At 50.3% G+C, this 22,828-nt stretch overlaps 1 protein-coding gene across 2 annotated transcripts; it reads left to right on the forward strand.

Moving 5' to 3' along the window:
- The first annotated feature begins 1,454 nt into the window (after positions 1-1,454).
- RAB9A (RAB9A, member RAS oncogene family) lies at positions 1,455-22,487 on the forward strand. 2 transcript variants are annotated; one of them, XM_075334289.1, is made up of 3 exons: positions 1,455-1,606; positions 19,658-19,690; positions 21,581-22,487. In XM_075334289.1, exon 3 carries the CDS (start codon positions 21,625-21,627, stop codon positions 22,228-22,230), a length of 606 nt encoding a protein of 201 aa, XP_075190404.1. In that variant the 5' UTR covers positions 1,455-1,606; positions 19,658-19,690; positions 21,581-21,624; the 3' UTR covers positions 22,231-22,487. The 2 variants fall into 2 exon arrangements, with proteins under 2 accessions (XP_075190404.1, XP_075190405.1); XM_075334290.1 differs by lacking the exon at positions 19,658-19,690.
- Positions 22,488-22,828: the final 341 nt, after the last annotated feature.

Consider the following 22,828-nt stretch of genomic DNA (forward strand, 5'->3'; position numbering starts at 1 on the left):
GTGGGCGGGGTAAGCAGGGAATACGAGATTGTTTAATGGGCGGCCGGCTTTTTCAAAACAGTAAAAGCCGCCAGAGCAGTGTGAATGCCGTGCAGCGCCGGGGATCGGGGATCGGTGAGTATATGAGAGGGGGATAGACTGACATGGACAGAGAGTGAGGGACAGAGATAGTGACGGACTGACAGAGATTAGTTAATGACAGACATTGTGAGGCGCTTCAGAACGCAGCTTTTCAGCTGCGCTCTGAAGCGGACCTTTTTTAAGCTGCAGTGCAGAGCGCACACCTGCGCACATAGCATCAGACATCAAAATCGTATGAGGGATGTCACACGTTACAATTGACTAGGTTCGTACAACAAAACGTCCAATGTATGAGGAATAAACGACGTGTATGCGATCACCGTATTTTCGTTCAATCTTGATCGCACGTAGGTTTCACACGCAAATACGTCACGAACGATGCCGGATGTGCGTCACTTACAACTTGACCCCGACGACGGATTGAAAGATCTATTGAAGTGTGTAAAGCAGGCTTTACATTGAACGTTTGGACCAATTGATGGCACTTCTGAAGGCCAAAAGGTGCAGAAAGCTGTCCAAAGGAATCTTGTTCCTGCAAGACAACGTAGTAGACTACGTTCAGGTGCCTGCCTGCAGAAAACGTATGTGCCCGAAAATGGTGCAAAACAGAGGACACACTAACGTAGTCTGCTCCATTACAGTCAATGGCCCTGTTGGCGCATGTGTCCGAAAAACATTTTGCGTAGTGGGGGAAGGGCGGTTCGGACGGATGCCCCGACGGGACCACTGAATGTAAGGGAAAATACAGTGTGAAAGGGGCCTTATTGTACCGCTTGTGGTTCTGTGTGCATATCTAAAATCCTTTTCTAACTATCCCAGCATATAGTAGCATACAGAGACAGATCTTTAGAAAAAGTATTTCTAAAGATCATTTATGAGATGGTAATGAGTTGGGGAGTGCCAAAGCCTGCCCTAACAGAGCCCTGCCTTGGGTGGTCTAAGGCTTCTCCTGACTGGTCCCAGCAGCCGCACAGGGGGTAAGGGGGCTCCTTACTATCTCTAAAGCTGGAAGCATTGTGCATTATGATGAGTCATAGCCTGGCCTGGCACAGGGGCCTCTTCTGTTGTGTCCGCCAGTGACGCTGGGCATATGTTTATCCCTGTGCGGTTCAGTCACTCCTCCAGCCTGTGTGTATTCAGCCTTATGCGCTTCTGTTCCTAATGGAGCGGACCACTGCCCTGTGATAAGGCGAGGTCCCCGGCTCACGTCTGTGACACCTCGAGCAGACACGTGACAGACACTGAGCCAGTCACATGACCCTCCCCACCCTCACTGCCTGCTGACACAACACTACTGTCAACAGCGATCACGTGAGCGGCGCGCCTCGTCATTGGCTGAGGCATCTGCCGCTCCCAGCCGCAGTCCCGCCCCCCGCTAGAGACGTGATGTTCTGCTGACGCTCGCCATGTTGTTTCCCCTGGCGGCGGAGAGAAGGAGCCGGGACCCGGAGAGCTGCTCAGACGGGCGCCGCCGCCGCTTCACCCCGAGGCCGCAGACTTCGCCCTCTCCGGTCACACACAGCAGGTTGGTGCGGGGGTTGTGGCGGCGCGGACGTGTGCTGTCATTATACTGCAGCTTATCCTCAGACCAGCGCGGATATAGAGCTATGTGGTCCGTGCATACTGCGCTGCCGTCTAGGTGTGCGCCCCGTGCCTGCGCTGTGGCCCTGCTGCACTGTGCGGCTCACACCTCGTTATTAGATGTGTCCTGGAAAGAGCCCACCTGGGCATTCACTTCACTAGTGTGACCTGACAGTCTGTGTATACCTGTAACCTGGTAATAATGGGGCCCCCAGCCTGCATGTCACACACCGGTCCTATAGAGCAGCCCGGGCCCCCAGCCTGCATGTCACACACTGGTGCTATAGAGCAGCCCGGGCCCCCAGCCTGCATATCACACACTGGTCCTATAGAGCAGCCCGGGCACCCAGCCTGCATGTCACACACTGGTCCTATAGAGCAGCCCGGGCACCCAGCCTGCATGTCACACACTGGTCCTATAGAGCAGCCCGGGCCCCCAGCCTGCATGTCACACACCGGTCCTATAGAGCAGCCTGGGCCCCCAGCCTGCATGTCACACACCGGTCCTATAGAGCAGCCTGGGCCCCCAGCCTGCATGTCACACACTGGTCCTATAGAGCAGCCCGGGCCCCCAGCCTGCATGTCACATACTGGTCCTATGGAGCAGCCCGGACACCCAGCCTGCATGTCACACACCGGTCCTATAGAGCAGCCCGGGCCCCCAGCCTGCATGTCACACACTGGTCCTATACAGCAGCCCGGGCCCCCAGCCTGCATGTCACACACTGGTCCTATAGAGCAGCCCGGGCCCCCAGCCTGCATGTCACACACTGGTCCTATAGAGCAGCCTGGGCACCCAGCCTGCATGTCACCCACTGGTCCTATAGAGCAGCCCGGGCCCCCAGCCTGCATGTCACACACTGGTCCTATAGAGCAGCCCGGGCCCCCAGCCTGCATGTCACACACCGGTCCTATAGAGCAGCCCGGGCCCCCAGCCTGCATGTCACACACTGGTCCTATAGAGCAGCCCGGGCCCCCAGCCTGCATGTCACACACTGGTCCTATAGAGCAGCCCGGGCCCCCAGCCTGCATGTCACACACTGGTCCTATACAGCAGCCCGGGCCCCCAGCCTGCATGTCACACACCGGTCCTATAGAGCAGCCCGGGCCCCCAGCCTGCATGTCACACACTGGTCCTATAGAGCAGCCCGGGCCCCCAGCCTGCATGTCACACACTGGTCCTATAGAGCAGCCCGGGCCCCCAGCCTGCATGTCACACACTGGTCCTATAGAGCAGCCCGGGCCCCCAGCCTGCATGTCACACACTGGTCCTATAGAGCAGCCCGGGCCCCCAGCCTGCATGTCACACACTGGTCCTATAGAGCAGCCCGGGCCCCCAGCCTGCATGTCACACACTGGTCCTATACAGCAGCCCGGGCCCCCAGCCTGCATGTCACATACTGGTCCTATAGAGCAGCCCGGGCACCCAGCCTGCATGTCACACACTGGTCCTATAGAGCAGCCCGGGCCCCCAGCCTGCATGTCACACACTGGTCCTATAGAGCAGCCCGGACACCCAGCCTGCATGTCACACACTGGTCCTATAGAGCAGCCCGGACACCCAGCCTGCATGTCACACACTGGTCCTATAGAGCAGCCCGGGCCCCCAGCCTGCATGTCACATACTGGTCCTATAGAGCAGCTCGGGCCCCCAGCCTGCATGTCACACACTGGTCCTATAGAGCAGCCCGGGCCCCCAGCCTGCATGTCACACACTGGTCCTATAGAGCAGCCCGGGCCCCCAGCCTGCATGTCACACACTGGTGCTATACAGCAGCCCGGGCCCCCAGCCTGCATGTCACACACCGGTCCTATAGAGCAGCCCGGGCCCCCAGCCTGCATGTCACACACCGGTCCTATAGAGCAGCCCGGGCCCCCAGCCTGCATGTCACACACCGGTCCTATAGAGCAGCCCGGGCCCCCAGCCTGCATGTCACACACCGGTCCTATAGAGCAGCCCGGGCCCCCAGCCTGCATGTCACACACCGGTCCTATAGAGCAGCCCGGGCCCCCAGCCTGCATGTCACACACCGGTCCTATAGAGCAGCCCGGGCCCCCAGCCTGCATGTCACACACCGGTCCTATAGAGCAGCCCGGGCCCCCAGCCTGCATGTCACACACCGGTCCTATAGAGCAGCCCGGGCCCCCAGCCTGCATGTCACACACTGGTCCTATAGAGCAGCCCGGGCCCCCAGCCTGCATGTCACATACCGGTCCTATAGAGCAGCCCGGGCACCCAGCCTGCATGTCACATACCGGTCCTATAGAGCAGCCCGGGCACCCAGCCTGCATGTCACATACCGGTCCTATAGAGCAGCCCGGGCACCCAGCCTGCATGTCACATACCGGTCCTATAGAGCAGCCCGGGCCCCCAGCCTGCATGTCACATACCGGTCCTATAGAGCAGCCCGGGCACCCAGCCTGCATGTCACACACCGGTCGTATAGAGCAGCCCGGGCACCCAGCCTGCATGTCACACACTGGTCCTATAGAACAGTCCGGGCCCCCAGCCTGCATGTCACATACTGGTCCTATAGAACAGTCCGGGCCCCCAGCCTGCATGTCACATACTGGTCCTATAGAACAGTCCGGGCCCCCAGCCTGCATGTCACATACTGGTCCTATAGAACAGTCCGGGCCCCCAGCCTGCATGTCACATACTGGTCCTATAGAACAGTCCGGGCCCCCAGCCTGCATGTCACATACTGGTCCTATAGAACAGTCCGGGCCCCCAGCCTGCATGTCACATACTGGTCCTATAGAGCAGCCCGGGCACCCAGCCTGCATGTCACACACGGTCCTATAGAGCAGCCCGGGCCCCCAGCCTGCATGTCACATACCGGTCCTATAGAGCAGCCCGGGCCCCCAGCCTGCATGTCACACACTGGTCCTATAGAGCAGCCCGGGCACCCAGCCTGCATGTCACATACCGGTCCTATAGAGCAGCCCGGGCCCCCAGCCTGCATGTCACATACCGGTCCTATAGAGCAGCCCGGGCCTCCAGCCTGCAGGTCACATACTGGTCCTATAGAGCAGCCCGGGCACCCAGCCTGCATGTCACACACCGGTCCTATAGAGCAGCCCGGGCCCCCAGCCTGCATGTCACACACTGGTCCTATAGAGCAGCCCGGGCACCCAGCCTGCATGTCACACACCGGTCCTATAGAGCAGCCCGGGCACCCAGCCTGCATGTCACACACTGGTCCTATAGAGCAGCCCGGGCACCCAGCCTGCATGTCACACACTGGTCCTATAGAGCAGCCCGGGCCCCCAGCCTGCAGGTCACACACCGGTCCTATAGAGCAGCCCGGGCACCCAGCCTGCATGTCACACACCGGTCCTATAGAGCAGCCCGGGCCCCCAGCCTGCAGGTCACACACTGGTCCTATAGAGCAGCCCGGGCCCCCAGCCTGCATGTCACACACTGGTCCTATAGAGCAGCCCGGGCCCCCAGCTTGCATGTCACATACTGGTCCTATGGAGCAGCCCGGGCACCCAGACTGTCTTTCCAATGACCCTAGCACCTGAGTCAGTTGGGTGGATAATAAAGAGCAGACGCTAGCGGGACTTTTTATAGATGCTCAGTCATGCATAGCCACCTCTTCATGTGACTTATGGAAACCTCTGACACGTCTAATTGCTCTAATGAAAAGTGACTTGTGCTACAGATCGGCCGCTGTGTTGGGATTTTCATTACAAACTGGAACCAGAATAGAGATGTGAACCCGTCCTTAAGTGGGCTTTACACACAGCGACATGGCGCGGACCCGTCACACATACCTGCCTAGCGACGTTGCTGTGGCTGGCGAACAGCCTCCTTTCTAAGGGGGCGGTTTGTGCGGCTTCACAGCGGTGTCACTAAGCGGCCGCCCAATAGAAGTGGAGGGGCGGAGATGAGCGGGCCGAACTTCCCGCCCACCTCCTTCCTTCCTCATTGCGGGCGGCCGCAGGTACGATGATGTTCCTCCTTCCTGCGTTGTCACAATTAGCTATGTGTGCTGCCGCAGGAACGACCAACAACCTGCGTCCTGCAACGATAATTGGGAACGGAATGACGTGTCAACGATTAGGTAAGTATTTTTGATGCAACGACGTCGCTAACGAGGCTAATCTCGTTAGTGATGTTGTTGCGCGTAAAGCCCGCTTTACACTACTGATAGTCCAACATGAACATATTCACGTGCAATTTAACTTCAGGTAAAAAAAAGTCTAATTGTACTGTGGTAATGGAAGGTTCCAACACGTGTCAGGCAAGATGCTGGCATAGTATTTCAGTAGACCCTGGAAAAGCTACACCTCTTCTGCAACGTTTGCAAAGAACATCGTCCCCTTTTCTATTAAAGGGAATCAGTCATTAGGATGAATATCAGCCATGCATTGACTTATTTCACAGAATCCATAGTAATGAGCTACTGTTGAGTCCTTTGGACTGGACTCTGATCTGAGAATCTGATGCCTCCAGGAGAGCAGTCTATCGGTCATTACATGTCTCACACAGGTAATGCTATCCACTGTGACAAGGTATACCCAATCAGCATGTCCCCTTACTCTAGTATTTCAGTTCACTATGTGCAAGCAGGCCTCAAAACAGGCAGAGCAGGACGTATACCTGATTATTTCATGCCTGCCCATGGAAAGCTATATAGTTAAGATGCACAGTCCAAAAAGAGGGAGCCAAACCCCTATAGGTACAGGAAATTAAATGGGCCAGCTCACCTGTTACCATAACTGAAATGTGTAGGTGCACAGTCACACTGGCCATTAGTAGACCGAACCTAGGATAAAACAATGACTTTTTAGTCTTTTGATCAAAATAATGTCATTTAAGTACCGTATGTTATTTACATGTTCTATTACTATGTACTTACTGCCGGGTATTTGCTTATTGTTTTATTCTTAGCTTTTGTCTTTAATGGCCACAGTGTGAAGGTGCACTTACACCAATGTGAGGTCCAGCTCATTTCTTTGGTTTTGCTTTAGTTTTTTGTTTATTTTGGTCATATGGGGTTGTCTCCTCCTTCTTGGGCTCTGCATTTAGTCCCTGTAGCTTTCCACAGGAAGGTGTTTAGCCAGTCAGCTTTGGGTACTGCTCTGCCCCCCTTTATTTTGAGGCCTGCCGGCACGTAGAGAGGTGACCTACAAGAGTTGTCCATTCTGATTGGGTATACCTTGTCACGGTGGGATGGCTTTTACACACTTTTTTTTTTTTTTTTTTATCAAAATAGTGTCAGACAAGTACCAAATGTTATGTCTTATTACTATTTATTATTTTACTTATGGCAAGGTGTTTTAATCTTACGTTTTGTAAATGGCTACTGTGTACCTATGTATTGCACTTGTACCAACAGGTGTGCTGGTCCATTTCTTCAGCTTTGCTATATATACTGTACGTATGTCACCAGAGGTGGCCGTCACTATGGACTCAGAGGATATGCGTTTTAGCACAGGCCTGAGAGACGATGAGTCGGACAGCCGAGATATGATCAGGATGTCTGTAGGGTGTTGATAATCACCTTAGGAGCCTTTACGGAGTATGTTGAGTTTAGACTTCTAATCAAAATCCATCATATAAACCTAAGCCGCAGAGTGGGCTTATATGTACAGTACAGGTTGGTCAAACCTATCAAATACTGCAGAGCATACTGATCATAGAATGGGGATTGGGCCTACTAACTCTTCCCTATACATCTAGTGCAGCCAAGCATTCATGTGTATGGGTAAGTCAGTGGAGATGCCCAGCTGTTTACCGGGTGTGGGCACCCTTACTTCTAGAGACTATTGCAATGTGCTACATTTGAGAGGTGTTAACGTCTCCGGTGGCATTCCCCTAGCCTGGGATAAATGTACATGTCTAATATAAGAATAGTCTGTTTGCTTTGGACGGGGTATTTGTTATAATTGGGGTTTATAGTTTTCTCTCTATTGTATGTGTATACAGTCACTGCTGAGGAACAATGAGCTTCTTTACAGTGAACACTGTGGCTTTTGTTATTGATGCGGACGGTCCTTAGTAGCATCCTAGTTGGTTTCTATTCACATTTATCAGCATCTTTTACACTGGTAAGTAAACTCCTAGGTGCACTGCACTAGTTTTGTCATTATAAAAACATCTAGATCCTATACATTCCTTGTTTTCTATAGTTGGAGCCAATTGTGTTCATGAACGCCTATATGGCTAGATCCATAACAAAGGCTCCTTATGGGGTGGTCCAGTTTTGTTTACCTCTCTACCACCAAGATTCACTTGTAGATCAATGGAAGTCCAACTCTTGGACCCACATTGGTCGGTTGAATAGGGAACTTTTGTCTCCATTAGAAAGTAGTAGAAGTGCACATTCACATCTACTGCTGTAGTCTTTCTGTGGGACTTACAGAAGAGGTGGTCACAGAATGAGCGGTGCTCCATTGTAATGAGTAAAGTTCCCTGTTCTACTGATCGGTACCAGGCCCAGTGGTTATACTCTCTCCTATCGTGGATAAGTGATCAATTTTCTTCACTGGACAACTCCTTTGTGTCATCCCAATAGTATTTGTGGAGGAATTCCTGATGCAAAGTTAAGGGGAACCAATCACCAGGATTTTCGCATATAACCTAAAGCCAGTGCAATACTGACACTATCAGACTGAGTCTATACAAACCTGTAGTGGTCAGCTCGAATGTTTTGAAATCCAAGAAAGTAAAATTTATAAAATCAGCAGCTGCTTGAGTGACAAGAGCTGAGGATCAGATAATAGCGGGGGGGGGGGGGGATTCATAGTTGTCCCCTCCCCATGTTAGAATTAGCATAAGTATTATACAAACAATGTCACTTTTCACTTCCGGGGACCTGTGGTGAGGTCATACCCATGTGACCAGAAGGGGTGGAGCCTCAGCCAATAGGCTGCTATTATCTGATCCTCAGCTGCTGTCACTCAAGCAGCTGCTAATTTTATAAACTTTACTTTTTTGGATTTCAAAACCTAAACATCTGAGCTGACCACTACAGATATGTATAGAATCAGCCTGATAGTGCCAGTATAGCACTGGCTTTAGGTTATATACGAAAATCCTGGTGATTAAAGCCCTTTAACCGGAGGCTAAAATTTGAGTATATAATATTTGTGCTTGCATATATGCAATGTATGTTCCATTTTGTAATGTTCCTGCTTCAAAAAAAGTTCTAGAAATGCACAGTATTTTGGGTTTATCCCCTAGTGGCTCAGAGCAAAAAAAAGAAAGTCACATCAATAGAAAAAAAAAGTCTAGCTGCTCAGATGTGTAGAGGTGAAAATGAAATTGTCAGGGCGTTAGGGCAATAATACTATACAGTGTGTCCACTGCCATTAACTTCAGAACGGCGGCAGCTATAGGCATAGAAGTGGTGTCTAGGTATAGTAAAGTATCCATGTGCTACGCAATGAAACCACCTATAGCGCCACCTGGTGGAAAACAACGGAGTTAGCATTTTTTTTTTCTTGAAAACAGAACAAGAGAGAAAAAAAGTGAATTAAACAATTGTAGGGCATCATCAATTCAATACGAATCAACACCTTGCATACAGAAATGCTATGATATGAAACCCATAAGCCCCCAAAACATTGAATGCTGGCCACACATATGGTGCTTATTTAACTTTGATGCTCAAAGTGGCCACCGACAGCTGCAATGCACATCTGGGCTCTGGACAGCATACTGTATCTTGCTGCACGTTGTGCAATATACTATGTGACACGTTTGCACAAGCATCTGTAATACGTCGTCGTAGGTTCTGCAATGTTGGTGGAGGGGTCACATACACCTGCTGTTTGATGTGACCTCACAGAAAGAAGTCCAATGGGGTCAGGTGAGCGTGGAGGCCATTCCATGCAGCCACCATACCCAATGACTTGTAGGAAGGTCTCCGTGAGGTATCGCTTCACGTCCACAGCTTTGTGAGTTTTACACGTTCAAATCATAGCATTTCTGTATGCAAGGTGTCGATTCTTATTGAATTGATGATACCCTACAACTTTGTAATTTCACTTTTTTTCTCGATCTTGTTCCGTTTTCGAGATAAAAATGTTGTTTTCCACCAGGTCGCGCTATAGGTGGCTTCATTGCGTAGCGCATGGATACTTTACTGTACCTAGCCACCACTTCTATGCCTATAGCTGCCGCCGTTCTCAGGTTAATCGTGGTGGACACACTGTAGATACTATAGAACTGACCTTTCTGCTTCTGGTACATAAAATGTTATGGGGAGCACATAGCGAAGGAGACCTGTGCTTCTTTTATATTCACATGGCATGTTGTGTTTTTTTATTTTTTTTTATATTATGCAGTATCGCTAGTAAGCTAAAGTAGAAGAATGGCCCCGGCTTGTATGAGAGTTTCTTCCAACTACAGCAATCTATTTAATGAAGTGAGAGACCAAGGATCCCTTTTATCTGGTTACGGTTCAGTCTTCTGGACTCTTGTTACGAGCCGATATAAGACACTGGGACTAGTGCAGTCACTGCCGGCCTCTGCATTCAGGTGCCCTGACCCTCGTCACCCCGGTTGTAGAGTTGCTATGGAAGGACATTGGCTTCCCCTCCGCCCCACTTATGTGCAGTTAGCTGCTCTTCCTTCCCATTTTCTGCTGCTTCTGAGCTGGAGGCACATGACTTTTGATCAGAATTTATATGGAGCGTGATCACTCTCGTTATGTCGGCCTTATGACTCATTTTTGAGACTCCTTTTCAGTAAGAATTGCATTAACGATGCTTCCGCTAGTGTACACTTTTCTTCTACTCTTTTTTGCATTATGATTTTAGCTGTGCACCATTTTTGTGCCATTTATTAACTTATAACCTGACCTAACAGTCTTGGAACTTTGTCCTGCAATGAAATGTCATGATCAGGTTTTCCTTATTTGCAAGCGTTGGACTTTCTCTCCTCTCCCCATTGAAAGCACGCATTGCTCAGTTGAGTAAAGTGTCACGTGTGCCGTGGAGTCAGAAGAGGGAGCTGGCGGCCCCCAGATGTGTAGGGTGTATGGGCACCTAGCATGCTTATTAGTCACTTGTATTAGAAGGGACTAAAGTCATTGACATCACAGCCACAGTCCAGTCCCAGAATTGAGAAGAAAATATTTACTGTAGAGTGGATTTTCTAAATAGTGTCTAAAATGTGTTCTCCTTATACCTATATTTTTTTATTTTTTTTTTTTTTTTTTTTTTTTGCCCCCCTCTTACGAATGGTGCTTTCAATGGGACAATAGTTGGTATGAAAACATTAAATATTTGAATTCCTTTGTTATTTAGTTTTTGGTGCCCCACTCCAGTGGGGTGTTTTTTTTTTTTGTTTTTTTTTTTCCCTTATTTCCGCGCTGGAGTGGTGCTTTTAACCTAAGGTCCCTGCCCCTTGTAATATACTCACCCTTCAGCGTTTTCACCTTTTTTTTTTGGCATTGCTCTTGTCCCACAACGCCATCTAGTAACTGCCGGTTCTGATTAACCGTAAGTCAGAAGTTGCGTCACACACTCTCAACATACGTCTGAAAACCAGAACGAGGCTCTCATAGACTTGTATTGAATTGTCACCTCCAGCATGCCCCATGAAACACCGGAGCTGCCTGCAGGTCGCAAACTACATGAGACCGACCGGCGCAATGCCAAAACCAGGGTGTGAGCATACAATCGGGAGGGGGATAAGGCAGGGGACTTAGATATTTAAAACACCACACCAGAAGTGAAATAAATAAAAACACTGGAGTGGAGCTTTAGAGGCTCAAACAATGGCGCCATACCTTCTTATTACTAGGATGGCATACTGATAACATTAGTGTACTTACTTTGAAAATCCATAACAGAATGACTATATACTCCTGATATAGTAGTCTTTCATATCCATATCAAGGCTCTCATTACACTAATCTCGGCCAAACACTGGGGGGTGGGGAGCGGGTTGCCATACACATAACATATGATGACAGGGAAAATAACCCTTTGTTATTCAGGAAACAAGCCACTGCTTAAAGCTAGGTTCACATTTCCGTTGTTTTAAATCTGTCGGGTCCGTCAGTAACGGATCAGTCGTATTTTAGATGTCAACAGGAATCCTGTGGAAAAACTGATCCGTCGCGTCCGTTACATCCGCTGTGCGTCCGTTTTTTGACGGATCAGTCATGATCTGTTTGTGTTTGGGACAGCCTAGTGGGTGTGCCAAACATGCTGGGCATGCTCAATAGAGCATGACTGTATCCAGCACTGGATTCCGTCGTAAGACTGATTACGACGGAATCCAGCACCATAGACTTACCGTATTTTTCGGACTATAAGACGCACCGGACTATAAGACGCACCCTGGTTTTAGAGGAGGAAAATGGGAAAATAAAACTTTAAGCAAAAAATGTGGTCATGACACACTGTTATGGGGCGAGGATCTGCTGCTGACACTGTTATGGGGGTAATGTCCCCAAATTCTCTACTAAGGTACCCCATCCTGGTAATGATCCTCCTGCCTTGTATATGATCCTACTATAAACCCCCATCCATCCTGTTCACATACCCCCCCCCCCCATCCATCCTGTTCACATACCCCCCCCCATCCATCCTGTTCACATACCCCCCCCCATCCATCCTGTTCACATACCCCCCCCCATCCATCCTGTTCACATACCCCCCCCCCCCCCATCCAGCCTGTTCACATACCCCCCCCACCCATCCAGCCTGTTCACATACCCCCCCCCCATCCAGCCTGTTCACATACCCCCTCCCCATCCAGCCTGTTCACGTACCCCCCCCCCCCCATCCAGCCTGTTCACGTACCCCCCCTCCCCATCCAGCCTGTTCACGTACCCCCCCCCCATCCAGCCTGTTCACGTACCCCCCCCCCCCCCATCCAGCCTGTTCACGTACCCCCCCCCCCCCCATCCGGCCTGTTCACATAACCCCCCCCCCCCCAACCCAGCCTGTTCACATAACCCCCCCCCCCATCCGGCCTGTTCACATAACCCCCCCCCCCATCCGGCCTGTTCACATAACCCCCCACCATCCGGCCTGTTCACATAACCCCCCACCATCCGGCCTGTTCACATAACCCCCCACCATCCGGCCTGTTCACATAACCCCCCACCATCCGGCCTGTTCACATAACCCCCCACCATCCGGCCTGTTCACATAACCCCCACCATCCAGCCTGTTCACATAACCCCCCCCATCCGGCCTGTTCACATAACCCCCCCCCATCCGGCCTGTTCACATAACCCCCCCCCCCCATCCGGCCTGTTCACATAACCCCCCCCCCCCATCCGGCCTGTTCACATAACCCCCCCCCCCCCCCATCCGGCCTGTTCACATAACCCCCCCCCCCCATCCGGCCTGTTCACATAACCCCCCCCCCCCATCCGGCCTGTTCACATAACCCCCCCCCCCCATCCAGCCTGTTCACATAACCCCCCCCCATCCAGCCTGTTCACATAACCCACCCCCCCCCCATCCAGCCTGTTCACATAACCCACCCCCCCCCATCCAGCCTGTTCACATAACCCACCCCCCCCCATCCAGCCTGTTCACATAACCCCCCCCCCCCATCCAGCCTGTTCACATAACCCCCCCCCATCCAGCCTGTTCACATAACCCCCCCCCCCCATCCAGCCTGTTCACATAACCCCCCCCCCATCCAGCCTGTTCACATAACCCCCCCCCATCCAGCCTGTTCACATAACCCCCCCCCCATCCAGCCTGTTCACATAACCCCCCCCCCCCCCATCCAGCCTGTTCACATAACCCCCCCCCCCCCATCCAGCCTGTTCACATAACCCCCCCCCCATCCAGCCTGTTCACATAACCCCCCCCCCCCCCATCCAGCCTGTTCACATAACCCCCCCCCCCATCCAGCCTGTTCACATAACCCCCCCCCCCCCCCATCCAGCCTGTTCACATAACCCCCCCCCCCATCCAGCCTGTTCACATAACCCCCCCCCCCCATCCAGCCTGTTCACATAACCCCCCCCCATCCAGCCTGTTCACATAACCCCCCCCCCCATCCAGCCTGTTCACATAACCCCCCCCCCCATCCAGCCTGTTCACATAACCCCCCCCCATCCAGCCTGTTCACATAACCCCCCCCCCCATCCAGCCTGTTCACATAACCCCCCCCCCCATCCAGCCTGTTCACATAACCCCCCCCCCCCCCATCCAGCCTGTTCACATAACCCCCCCCCCCCCCCCATCCAGCCTGTTCACATAACCCCCCCCCCCCCCATCCAGCCTGTTCACATAACCCCCCCCCCCATCCAGCCTGTTCACATAACCCCCCCCCCCCCCCCCATCCAGCCTGTTCACATAACCCCCCCCCCCATCCAGCCTGTTCACATAACCCCCCCCCCCCATCCAGCCTGTTCACATACCCCCCCCCCCATCCAGCCTGCTCATATACTCCCATCCTGCTATATGCCCCCATTTTGCTCATCTACCATCCTGGTATATGGCCTTTATCCCTTAGCACAGAGAAAAAAATAAACGTTTATACTCACCTTTTCCTCACTCCCTGCAGCACCGATCATCTTCCTCTGTGCGCCACTGACCTGTGTGTGTGTGTGTGTGTGGCCGTTCCCCTGCTGCATCGCGATGTCTTCCTGTCTGTGCCGATCAGCTGACCAGCACAGATCAGCTGACCGGCACAGACAGGAAGACATCGCGTGCAGCAGGGGGGCGGCTCCACACACGGGGACGGGTGAGTGTACTGATTCACTGCACCCCGCGCTGGTAATGACGCGCGGGGGGCAATGAATACAGCCGCACATGATCACTCCAGGCTGTAATTGCCAGGGGTGATCATGCGGCCGGCTCTTTACTATGCGCGCGTCCCCGCTCATCCTTCCGCCCACCTGTCAGCGCCGGCTTCAGCGCTGAGAGATGGGCGGGAGGATGGGCGTGCATATGTAATGAGCGGGCCCACGTGGTCACGGCAGGCGCTGCTGCTGCCTGCTCGTGTCCCCGATGACCTGCAGCACCCTCATTCCCAGCCGCAGCCCTATAGTCAGACCATAAGACGCACCCCCAACTTTCCCCCAACATTTGGGGGGAAAAAAGTGCGTCTTATGGTCCGAAAAATACAGTACATTACAAGCTTGACGGATGGAGACTGATTCCTGCGCGGTGCGTTAATTTTGACGGCCCAAAAAGCGTTACATTCTGCGTTGCTCCCGCCCAGCGGTCAGTCCAAAAACGACTGACCGCGACGCAGCGGATGCAACGCAAGGTAATCAGTCACAATCCGCCACTAATACAAGTCTATGGGACACAACGGAATCCGCTAAACGGATTGCTTTGTTTACCAGAGCCGCGGATTGTGACATACATTTTAATGGAAATGTGAACCTAGTCTAAGCTGTCCTGCAGGGGGTTTCTCCACTTTCCCCTTAGGAAATATATGAATGTTTGGCTGATCTGAATGTTCCTATGTATGGGGACTCTAAAGATGGCTGACAGCTGAATGATTGTTTGGAAGACCACTGTGTAATGTGTATGGGGGGGCATATAACAAGCCATTCTGACATGGACTGTCCATTAAGGGAACGTGCACACACTATTTTCAGACTAGTGAGCCAACTGAGATTACCTAGAGCAGGGGTGGGGAACCTTTTTAATGCCGAGGGCCATTTGGAATTTTCTACCAACCTTCGGGGGCCGCACAAAACTATCAACTTAAAATTACCCTGCTATACTTGGTCAAACAATTAACTCATCGTGGCGGCTGAAGCTTCTTGTTTTTGGTGCGGCTATATTATTCAATATTGATCTTATTGCTTCTCACAACTGTTTTTCCACGTTTGTGTCAGCTGGGACTGCTGTAAATACATCACAGGAGATGCTGAGGGCATATACATCACAGGAGATGCTGAGGGCATATACATCACAGGAGATGCTGAGGGCATATACATCACAGGAGATGCTGAGGGCATATACATCACAGGAGATGCTGAGGGCATATACATCACTGGGGAGGGCTGGAAGGAATATACATTGCTGGGAGAACTAGACATCACTGGGGAGGGCTGGGAGGACTAGACATCACTGGGGAGGGCTGGGAGGACTAGACATCACTGGGGAGGGCTGGGAGGACTAGACATCACTGGGGAGGGCTGGGAGGACTAGACATCACTGGGGAGGGCTGGGAGGACTAGACATCACTGGGGAGGGCTGGGAGGACTAGACATCACTGGGCAGGGCTGGGAGGACTAGACATCACTGGGCAGGGCTGGGAGGACTAGACATCACTGGGGAGGGCTGGGAGGACTAGACATCACTGGGGAGGGCTGGGAGGACTAGACATCACTGGGGAGGGCTGGGAGGACTAGACATCACTGGGGAGGGCTGGGAGGACTAGACATCACTGGGGAGGGCTGGGAGGACTAGACATCACTGGGGAGGGCTGGGAGGACTAGACATCACTGGGGAGGGCTGGGAGGACTAGACATCACTGGGGAGGGGTGGGAGGACTAGACATCACTGGGGAGGGGTGGGAGGACTAGACATCACTGGGGAGGGGTGGGAGGACTAGACATCACTGGGGAGGGGTGGGAGGACTAGACATCACTGGGGAGGGCTGGGAGGACTAGACATCACTGGGGAGGGCTGGGAGGACTAGACATCACTGGGGAGGGCTGGGAGGACTAGACATCACTGGGGAGGGCTGGGAGGACTAGACATCACTGGGGAGGGCTGGGAGGACTAGACATCACTGGGGAGGGCTGGGAGGACTAGACATCACTGGGGAGCGCTGGGAGGACTAGACATCACTGGGGAGCGCTGGGAGGACTAGACATCACTGGGGAGCGCTGGGAGGACTAGACATCACTGGGGAGGGCTGGGAGGACTAGACATCACTGGGGAGGGCTGGGAGGACTAGACATCACTAGGGAGGATTATATATCACTTGGGAGGGCTGGGAGAAATTTAAGGACATTGCTAGGGGTTCTGACATACCAGGGGGGCACAGGCAGCAGTGTGGAGGCCCCAGGGGCACAGGCTGCCGTGGGGAGGCCCCAGGGGCACAGGCTGCCGTGGGGAGGCCCCAGGGGCACAGGCTGCCGTGGGGAGGCCCCAGGGGCACAGGCTGCCGTGGGGAGGCCCCAGGGGCACAGGCTGCCGTGGGGAGGCCCCAGGGGCACAGGCTGCCGTGGGGAGGCCCCAGGGGCACAGGCTGCCGTGGGGAGGCCCCAGGGGCACAGGCTGCCGTGGGGAGGCCCCAGGGGCACAGGCTGCCGTGGGGAGGCCCCAGGGGCACAGGCTGCCGTGGGGAGGCCCCAGGGGCACAGGCTGCCGTGGGGAGGCCCCAGGGGCACAGGCTGCCGTGGGGAGGCCCCAGGGGCACAGGCTGCCGTGGGGAGGCCCCAGGGGCACAGACTGCCGTGGGGAGGCCACAGGGGCACAGGCTGCCGTAGGGGAGAGTGAGGAGCACAGGCTGCCGTGGGGGAGAGTGAGGAGCACAGGCTGCCGTGGGAATGCACGAGGAGGACGGGACACTGCACGGAGAACAGGCTGCAGTGGGAATGCGCAAGGTGGATGGGACGCTGCACGGAGCACAGGCTGAAGTGGGGATGTGCAGGGGCACACACAGGCATGGGAGCACAAACACACCTGTCGGACGCTGAGGTAGTAGCTTCTCTTCTGTGGAAAAAGAGCGAGTTGAGCGCTAACTCCACCCACAAAGTACGTCCTCACGCTAGCATGAGGACGTAAGCCATACAGGGTTTAAAGGGCCAGCAGCAAGCAAGACGCTGCTGCCTCCCGAGCTCTGTGGACTGTGCAATGTGCCCGGGGGCCGCAGAAAAGGTCATGGCGGGCCGCATACGGCCCGCGGGCCGGAGGTTCCCCACCCCTGACCTAGAGGAAGACTCTTCAGGAAATGCATCTTCTTGTAAAATGGTCAGGTCCTTTTTTTTAAACACTTGGTGTCTTTGAAAATGTGACTCTTTTAAAGGATTGAACCTATGAATTGCAAATTGTGTTATATTGACATGCTTACGCTCATTGTTTTGTATTTTGTAGCGCATTTTAGGCAGGTATCGTTGTGGATCGCACTGAAAGACATGCAGTGCACATACCTTAATAATGTATGCTTGTATAGTGAAATCTAGTGACAGAGCCTCTTTAAATGGCAGTATTATGTCTCGTGGTTGGGGGAGGGATAGTGCAGTCTTTATTATAACTTTTTTTTTTTTTTCTGGCAAGCTGAAATACAGAAGAAAAGAAGCCAATGGGACCCCATTATAAATCAGTGGGGTACGACATGCTCTTGTCATGGGACAGAAAACTGGAGTGACAGTGCTCATGTGACCTCGGCCTTAATTAGAGCCGGGATCCTTCTGTCAGTGATTTCCTCCATAATTATGGGTTATTTCTGGTGTTTCATGCTACAATCATATGACACGTGTGCTGCTGTACACTTCAGTGAGGAGCAAACAAAGTGTCCATGGTTCTGTAGACTCCCATACCGGATGTCAGCTTATTTTCCATGGAAAAGACGTTACCACTGAATCAGTCTTGTTTCATCACAGATTTGTGTCTATTATTCTAATGTTTTTGTAACGGATGTGCTGTGTAAATAAGTCACCGGCCATCTCCTCTTTATCCTTTACATGGTCCCTATATACAGGGTAAGTTACATACCCCATTCTGAAGATTCCACCCTTTGTAGATCTGTATTATGGACACCGCCCAATAATTCGCTAATTCATATGACTGTCCGTAAATTCCCTGGCAGAGCTAGCCACCTCGTATAGAATACTCCTTAGCGCTTCCTGACTCCAGGGGCGTTTTACGTCTCAGTAACTGCTTGCATATTGTGGGGGGCTCGGATTTCGGCCCCTTAGCAATAATATCATCACTACCAATATAAGTGGCAGTAAAGAGACCGCTTTCATTCTTTGGAGGAGAGCTAAACTGCAATATTGGGCTCAGAATCCCCTTTAATGAAAGGACAGATCTAGTCTGCAAGGTGGATGCCCCCTGTTACCAAGAGCTGTAATAAAAACACATTTCTATTCACTAACAGTAAAAAGCATTATTGAATATGCTATATTTTTATCAAAATATAGATTGTGTGAAATAATTGTCACATTGTAATATACTGACTGACGTTCCACGCCGCTGATGGCCCTACAGTCCCAAATTGTATAGTCCTCATTAGACGAGGTGACATCACAGGGACTCTACAGCATTACACTTTATTTTGTAAGCAAGAGCGACTGGGACAGCTACTCAATAGCCGCCTTACATTTATAATGGACAGTAAAATTGAATCCATAATGGAGCACTTTACTACTATACCAGTCTACTGTAAAAGTCACTAGGACAAGGGAAACCGATACAACATAGAACTACAATTCTTCTCCAGAGATATTCCACCACATATACCGGAAAGATCATCACTGATTTATCAAAAGACAGCTCCTTCTCAGGTCAGCTTAGAATGAACTATAGCCGGCATTGGGAGGACTGGATATTTACAGCAGAAGGGAGTGGCTGCAGCTGAGATAACAACCACTTGTTTAATTGCAGCAGGATAGAAAGGAACCTTAACCCCTTCAGCACCAGATTGAATTAAATAAGCTCCAACTGAGGGTAAACGACATATGGGCACTCAAGAGGGTCTGCGATCCACTAAACGCTGTCACCTTCTGATCCCAGATCCCCTGAGGTCATATCAGGCTATCTTTAGGAGAGGTCAGTATCTAAACGGTGAAGGTGGGACACCTGGCATCCAGGCCGATCAGCTGTTACCAGATATGATAATGGCCATGGCTGGGTACTGCACTTCCACCCCCTATTGATGTGAATAGGCCACACTGGATGCTTGTCGGGCGTCACACTGCCACCTATCAAATATTGATGATCTGTCCTAAGGATAGGCCATTATCACAAAGCCCCGAACAATCCCTTTTAACTATACATTTTAACAATGCATTTATAATCATGGAATACATTCATCCAACAAATCAGACTTGGGTATTTAAGATATATATATTTTTTTTTTCTTTTTTAGTTGCTGAGTGATGTCGGACAGAGAAGTGCGAAGGTACAAACACAACCTTACTATTTTATTCTTAAAGCAATAATTAATAGGAACCTGTAAGTCAATAACAGCACTGCATGTGTGTTTTAATCCTTGAATGACTTGTCGTTGTTTTGTTTTTTGTTTTTTTTTTTGTTTTTTTTTTTTTTAATCCCTCCACTCCGTTTATTTTGTTGACATAGTCATAGGATTGCTTGTAGTTTTGGGGGACGTATTTTAATTTTGTATGATACCATTCATTTTATGGTATCAGTAAAATCCCAGGTGGGGTGAAATGGTAAAAATAACACACCTAATTTCTGCCATCAGTTTTTTTAGTTTTGAGGGTTTGGCGTGTTGTGTTTTTTTTTTTTTGTTTTTTTTTTTCTTTTTATCCTTTTGTGTTAAAATTAAATATCACCATTTTATTTTCTGCTCTAAGTTTTAATTTCTTTTGATAGAGTTCTGTGAGCTGTGATTTTTTTTCTTTTTATAAACTCCATTTGGAGTACACAAAGTTAAGCATTTAACGTGTGGTTTCATTACGTAATTTTACAAACACGCAAATGCCAAGTATGTTTATTTTTATTTGTTTTTGAGCAGGAAAAACATGATGATTTAACCTTTTTTCTATTATTTTTTTTTTTTTTTTTTTTTTTTCTTCCTACCCCCAGCAGGCCTCCAACTCAGTGGTTTAAAAAAAAAAATGCTCCTCTGAAATATTACAAATATGTCACTATGTACTGTGTAATGGCTGTGTCTGGCTGTAGAGGATCATGATCTGATCCTCCCTGGCCCAGGAGTATGAAGCAAAAAAAAATTGTATACAACACAGGATCACAGCTGATTCTTTCTGTGAGGGAAAGCATTTTCCTGCATTTTTTTTTTAAACCTGTTTTGCCTCACAGAAACCACATACACATCCAATTGTGGAACTTGTTGTTCCAAGATCATCTGATTTAAAAAGTACTTAGTTCATGGGACAATTGCTTTTAAGGGCATGTGCCCACGTTGCGTTCTGCCGTGACAAATATTCTGCAGCATTTTGTCACTGCATGTGCGTTTTGAAAACGCTGCTGATAAGCTGCGTTTTGGAAGTATTTTGAATGCGTAATGGATGCAGAATTCATGTGTTCTGGATACTTGCTCTGCCATAGACAGTGGGAGAATAATCCAAACCGCACAAAAGAAGTGACATGTTGCTTTTTAGAACGCAGCGATTCGGCCACAAATTTCAGCATGCAAATCACTGTGTTCTAAAACGCAACGTGCGCATGGAATTTGCACAAGTTACATAGACTTTGCTGGGGACGCAGAACGCATGCGTTTACGCTGCAGTGCAGAGCGCTGCATAAACGCATGCACAACGCACACGTGTGCACATGGCCTTAGGAATTTGCACAGATTTCTATTGTCCTCAGAGGTTGCTTATTTTTTTATTTTTTTTTTATAAATACAAGTATTTGTAGGGGTTTTGACATACATATTCCTCTTTCTCTGTGCTAGTCATTGTTCAACATACGAATTAAGACACAAGCCATGGCAGACGCCTAGAAAAATGAAACTAGGGAGGTTCTCTGCCGTGGTTATTAATGGGGAAGTGCAACTTCATTGCTAAAAACAGCAAATGCTTTTATAAAGATTGAATTTTCCATTTTCTGTGAAGTCCAGTTTGAGAAACTTGCTGTGCTTTTCCAAGCAATGCGTATTGTGGTGCAGTGTATTAGCCCCATGTCACATTACTGTAGTATTTGCAGTTGTCCTGTTATTTTCCCTGTGATATTATCTATAGAAATGTGGCACAGGGTGTTGTCCTGATTAGATCACCAGCTCTTTTAACTAACTTATCAAGAACACAGTTATCTCATAATCCTTTTTTTTTTTTTTTTCCTTTTCCTCTCTCCCCCTCTCTAGCTAAAACTACTTATAGAAGAAGATATTTTGTAGAACTCTTTACAATGGCATCCAAGTCTTCGTTACTGAAAGTAATACTTCTGGGAGATGGAGGTGTTGGGAAGAGTTCTCTTATGAATCGGTACGTTACCAACAAGTTTGATACTCAGCTATTTCACACAATAGGAGTTGAGTTCTTGAACAAGGAGCTTGAGGTGGACAATCATATGGTCACCATGCAGATCTGGGACACCGCAGGCCAGGAACGATTCAGGAGTTTGAGGACCCCTTTCTATAGGGGATCTGACTGTTGTCTCCTTACATTTAGTGTAGATGACTTACAAAGCTTTCAGAACTTAAACAACTGGAAGAAAGAATTCATCTACTATGCAGACGTCAAAGACCCTGACAGCTTCCCATTTGTGGTCTTGGGAAACAAAATTGATATCACTGAACGTCAAGTATCCATGGAAGAAGCGCAGAATTGGTGCAGGGACAATGGGGACCATCCATATTTTGAGACCAGTGCAAAAGATGCTACCAATGTGGCGTCAGCATTTGAAGAAGCTGTCAGAAGAGTTCTGGCTATTGAAGAAAGATCAGATCAGCTCATCCACAATGATACAGTTAATCTACATAGAAAACCCAAGTCCAGTTCAACATGTTGTTGACTTGTACTCACCACACAATAGCTACTGCACCTGGTGGCGCCATTCATCAACCAAGGCCAGCTAAAGAAGAAGCCCACCAGGTTATCACACTGGAGTTTCATTAATGGTTCTAATAAGACCACTTTATGGAGAAGCCATAGAACTAACAAGAGGTATCATGTGTGGGAGGAAATGTCACACATTATGTACTTCAAATTAATGTACTAACAAGTTTTATTGTAATGGCGTAAGCAAAGAGAAACCTCTCCTACAGGTTACTGCCTGGTGTCCATGATTATTTATATGCTCTCAGAAAAGCCCGACTTTCCACTTATGACAATGAACCAACCCCACCCAGATTGTCTCCTCTGCAGCTTATTCACAGTCCTCTACTTAGTGGTTATTTGTCCTCTACTTAGTGGTTATTTCTGTTTGAACTCATAACCCATACAATCTGTCCCCCATTCTACACTTGTTTAAAATCTTTCGTGTTAGAATTCACCTAATTTTAAAATTTGGCCATCATTAGCTTTTGTGGAGAGCCACTGAGTCGGTGTGTTCATGGGGAGGGAGGGAGGGAGGGAGAGGGGGGGGGGGGGGTGCTGCCATTGTCCTGGAA

This window comes from Anomaloglossus baeobatrachus, chromosome 2 (assembly GCF_048569485.1).
Source record: "Anomaloglossus baeobatrachus isolate aAnoBae1 chromosome 2, aAnoBae1.hap1, whole genome shotgun sequence".
Taxonomy (NCBI): Eukaryota; Metazoa; Chordata; class Amphibia; order Anura; family Aromobatidae; genus Anomaloglossus; species Anomaloglossus baeobatrachus.

Coding starts and splice junctions, on each gene's coding strand:
- RAB9A (XM_075334289.1), top strand. CDS start 21,625: ATGGCATCCAAGTCTTCGTTACTGAAAGTAATACTTCTGGGAGATGGA.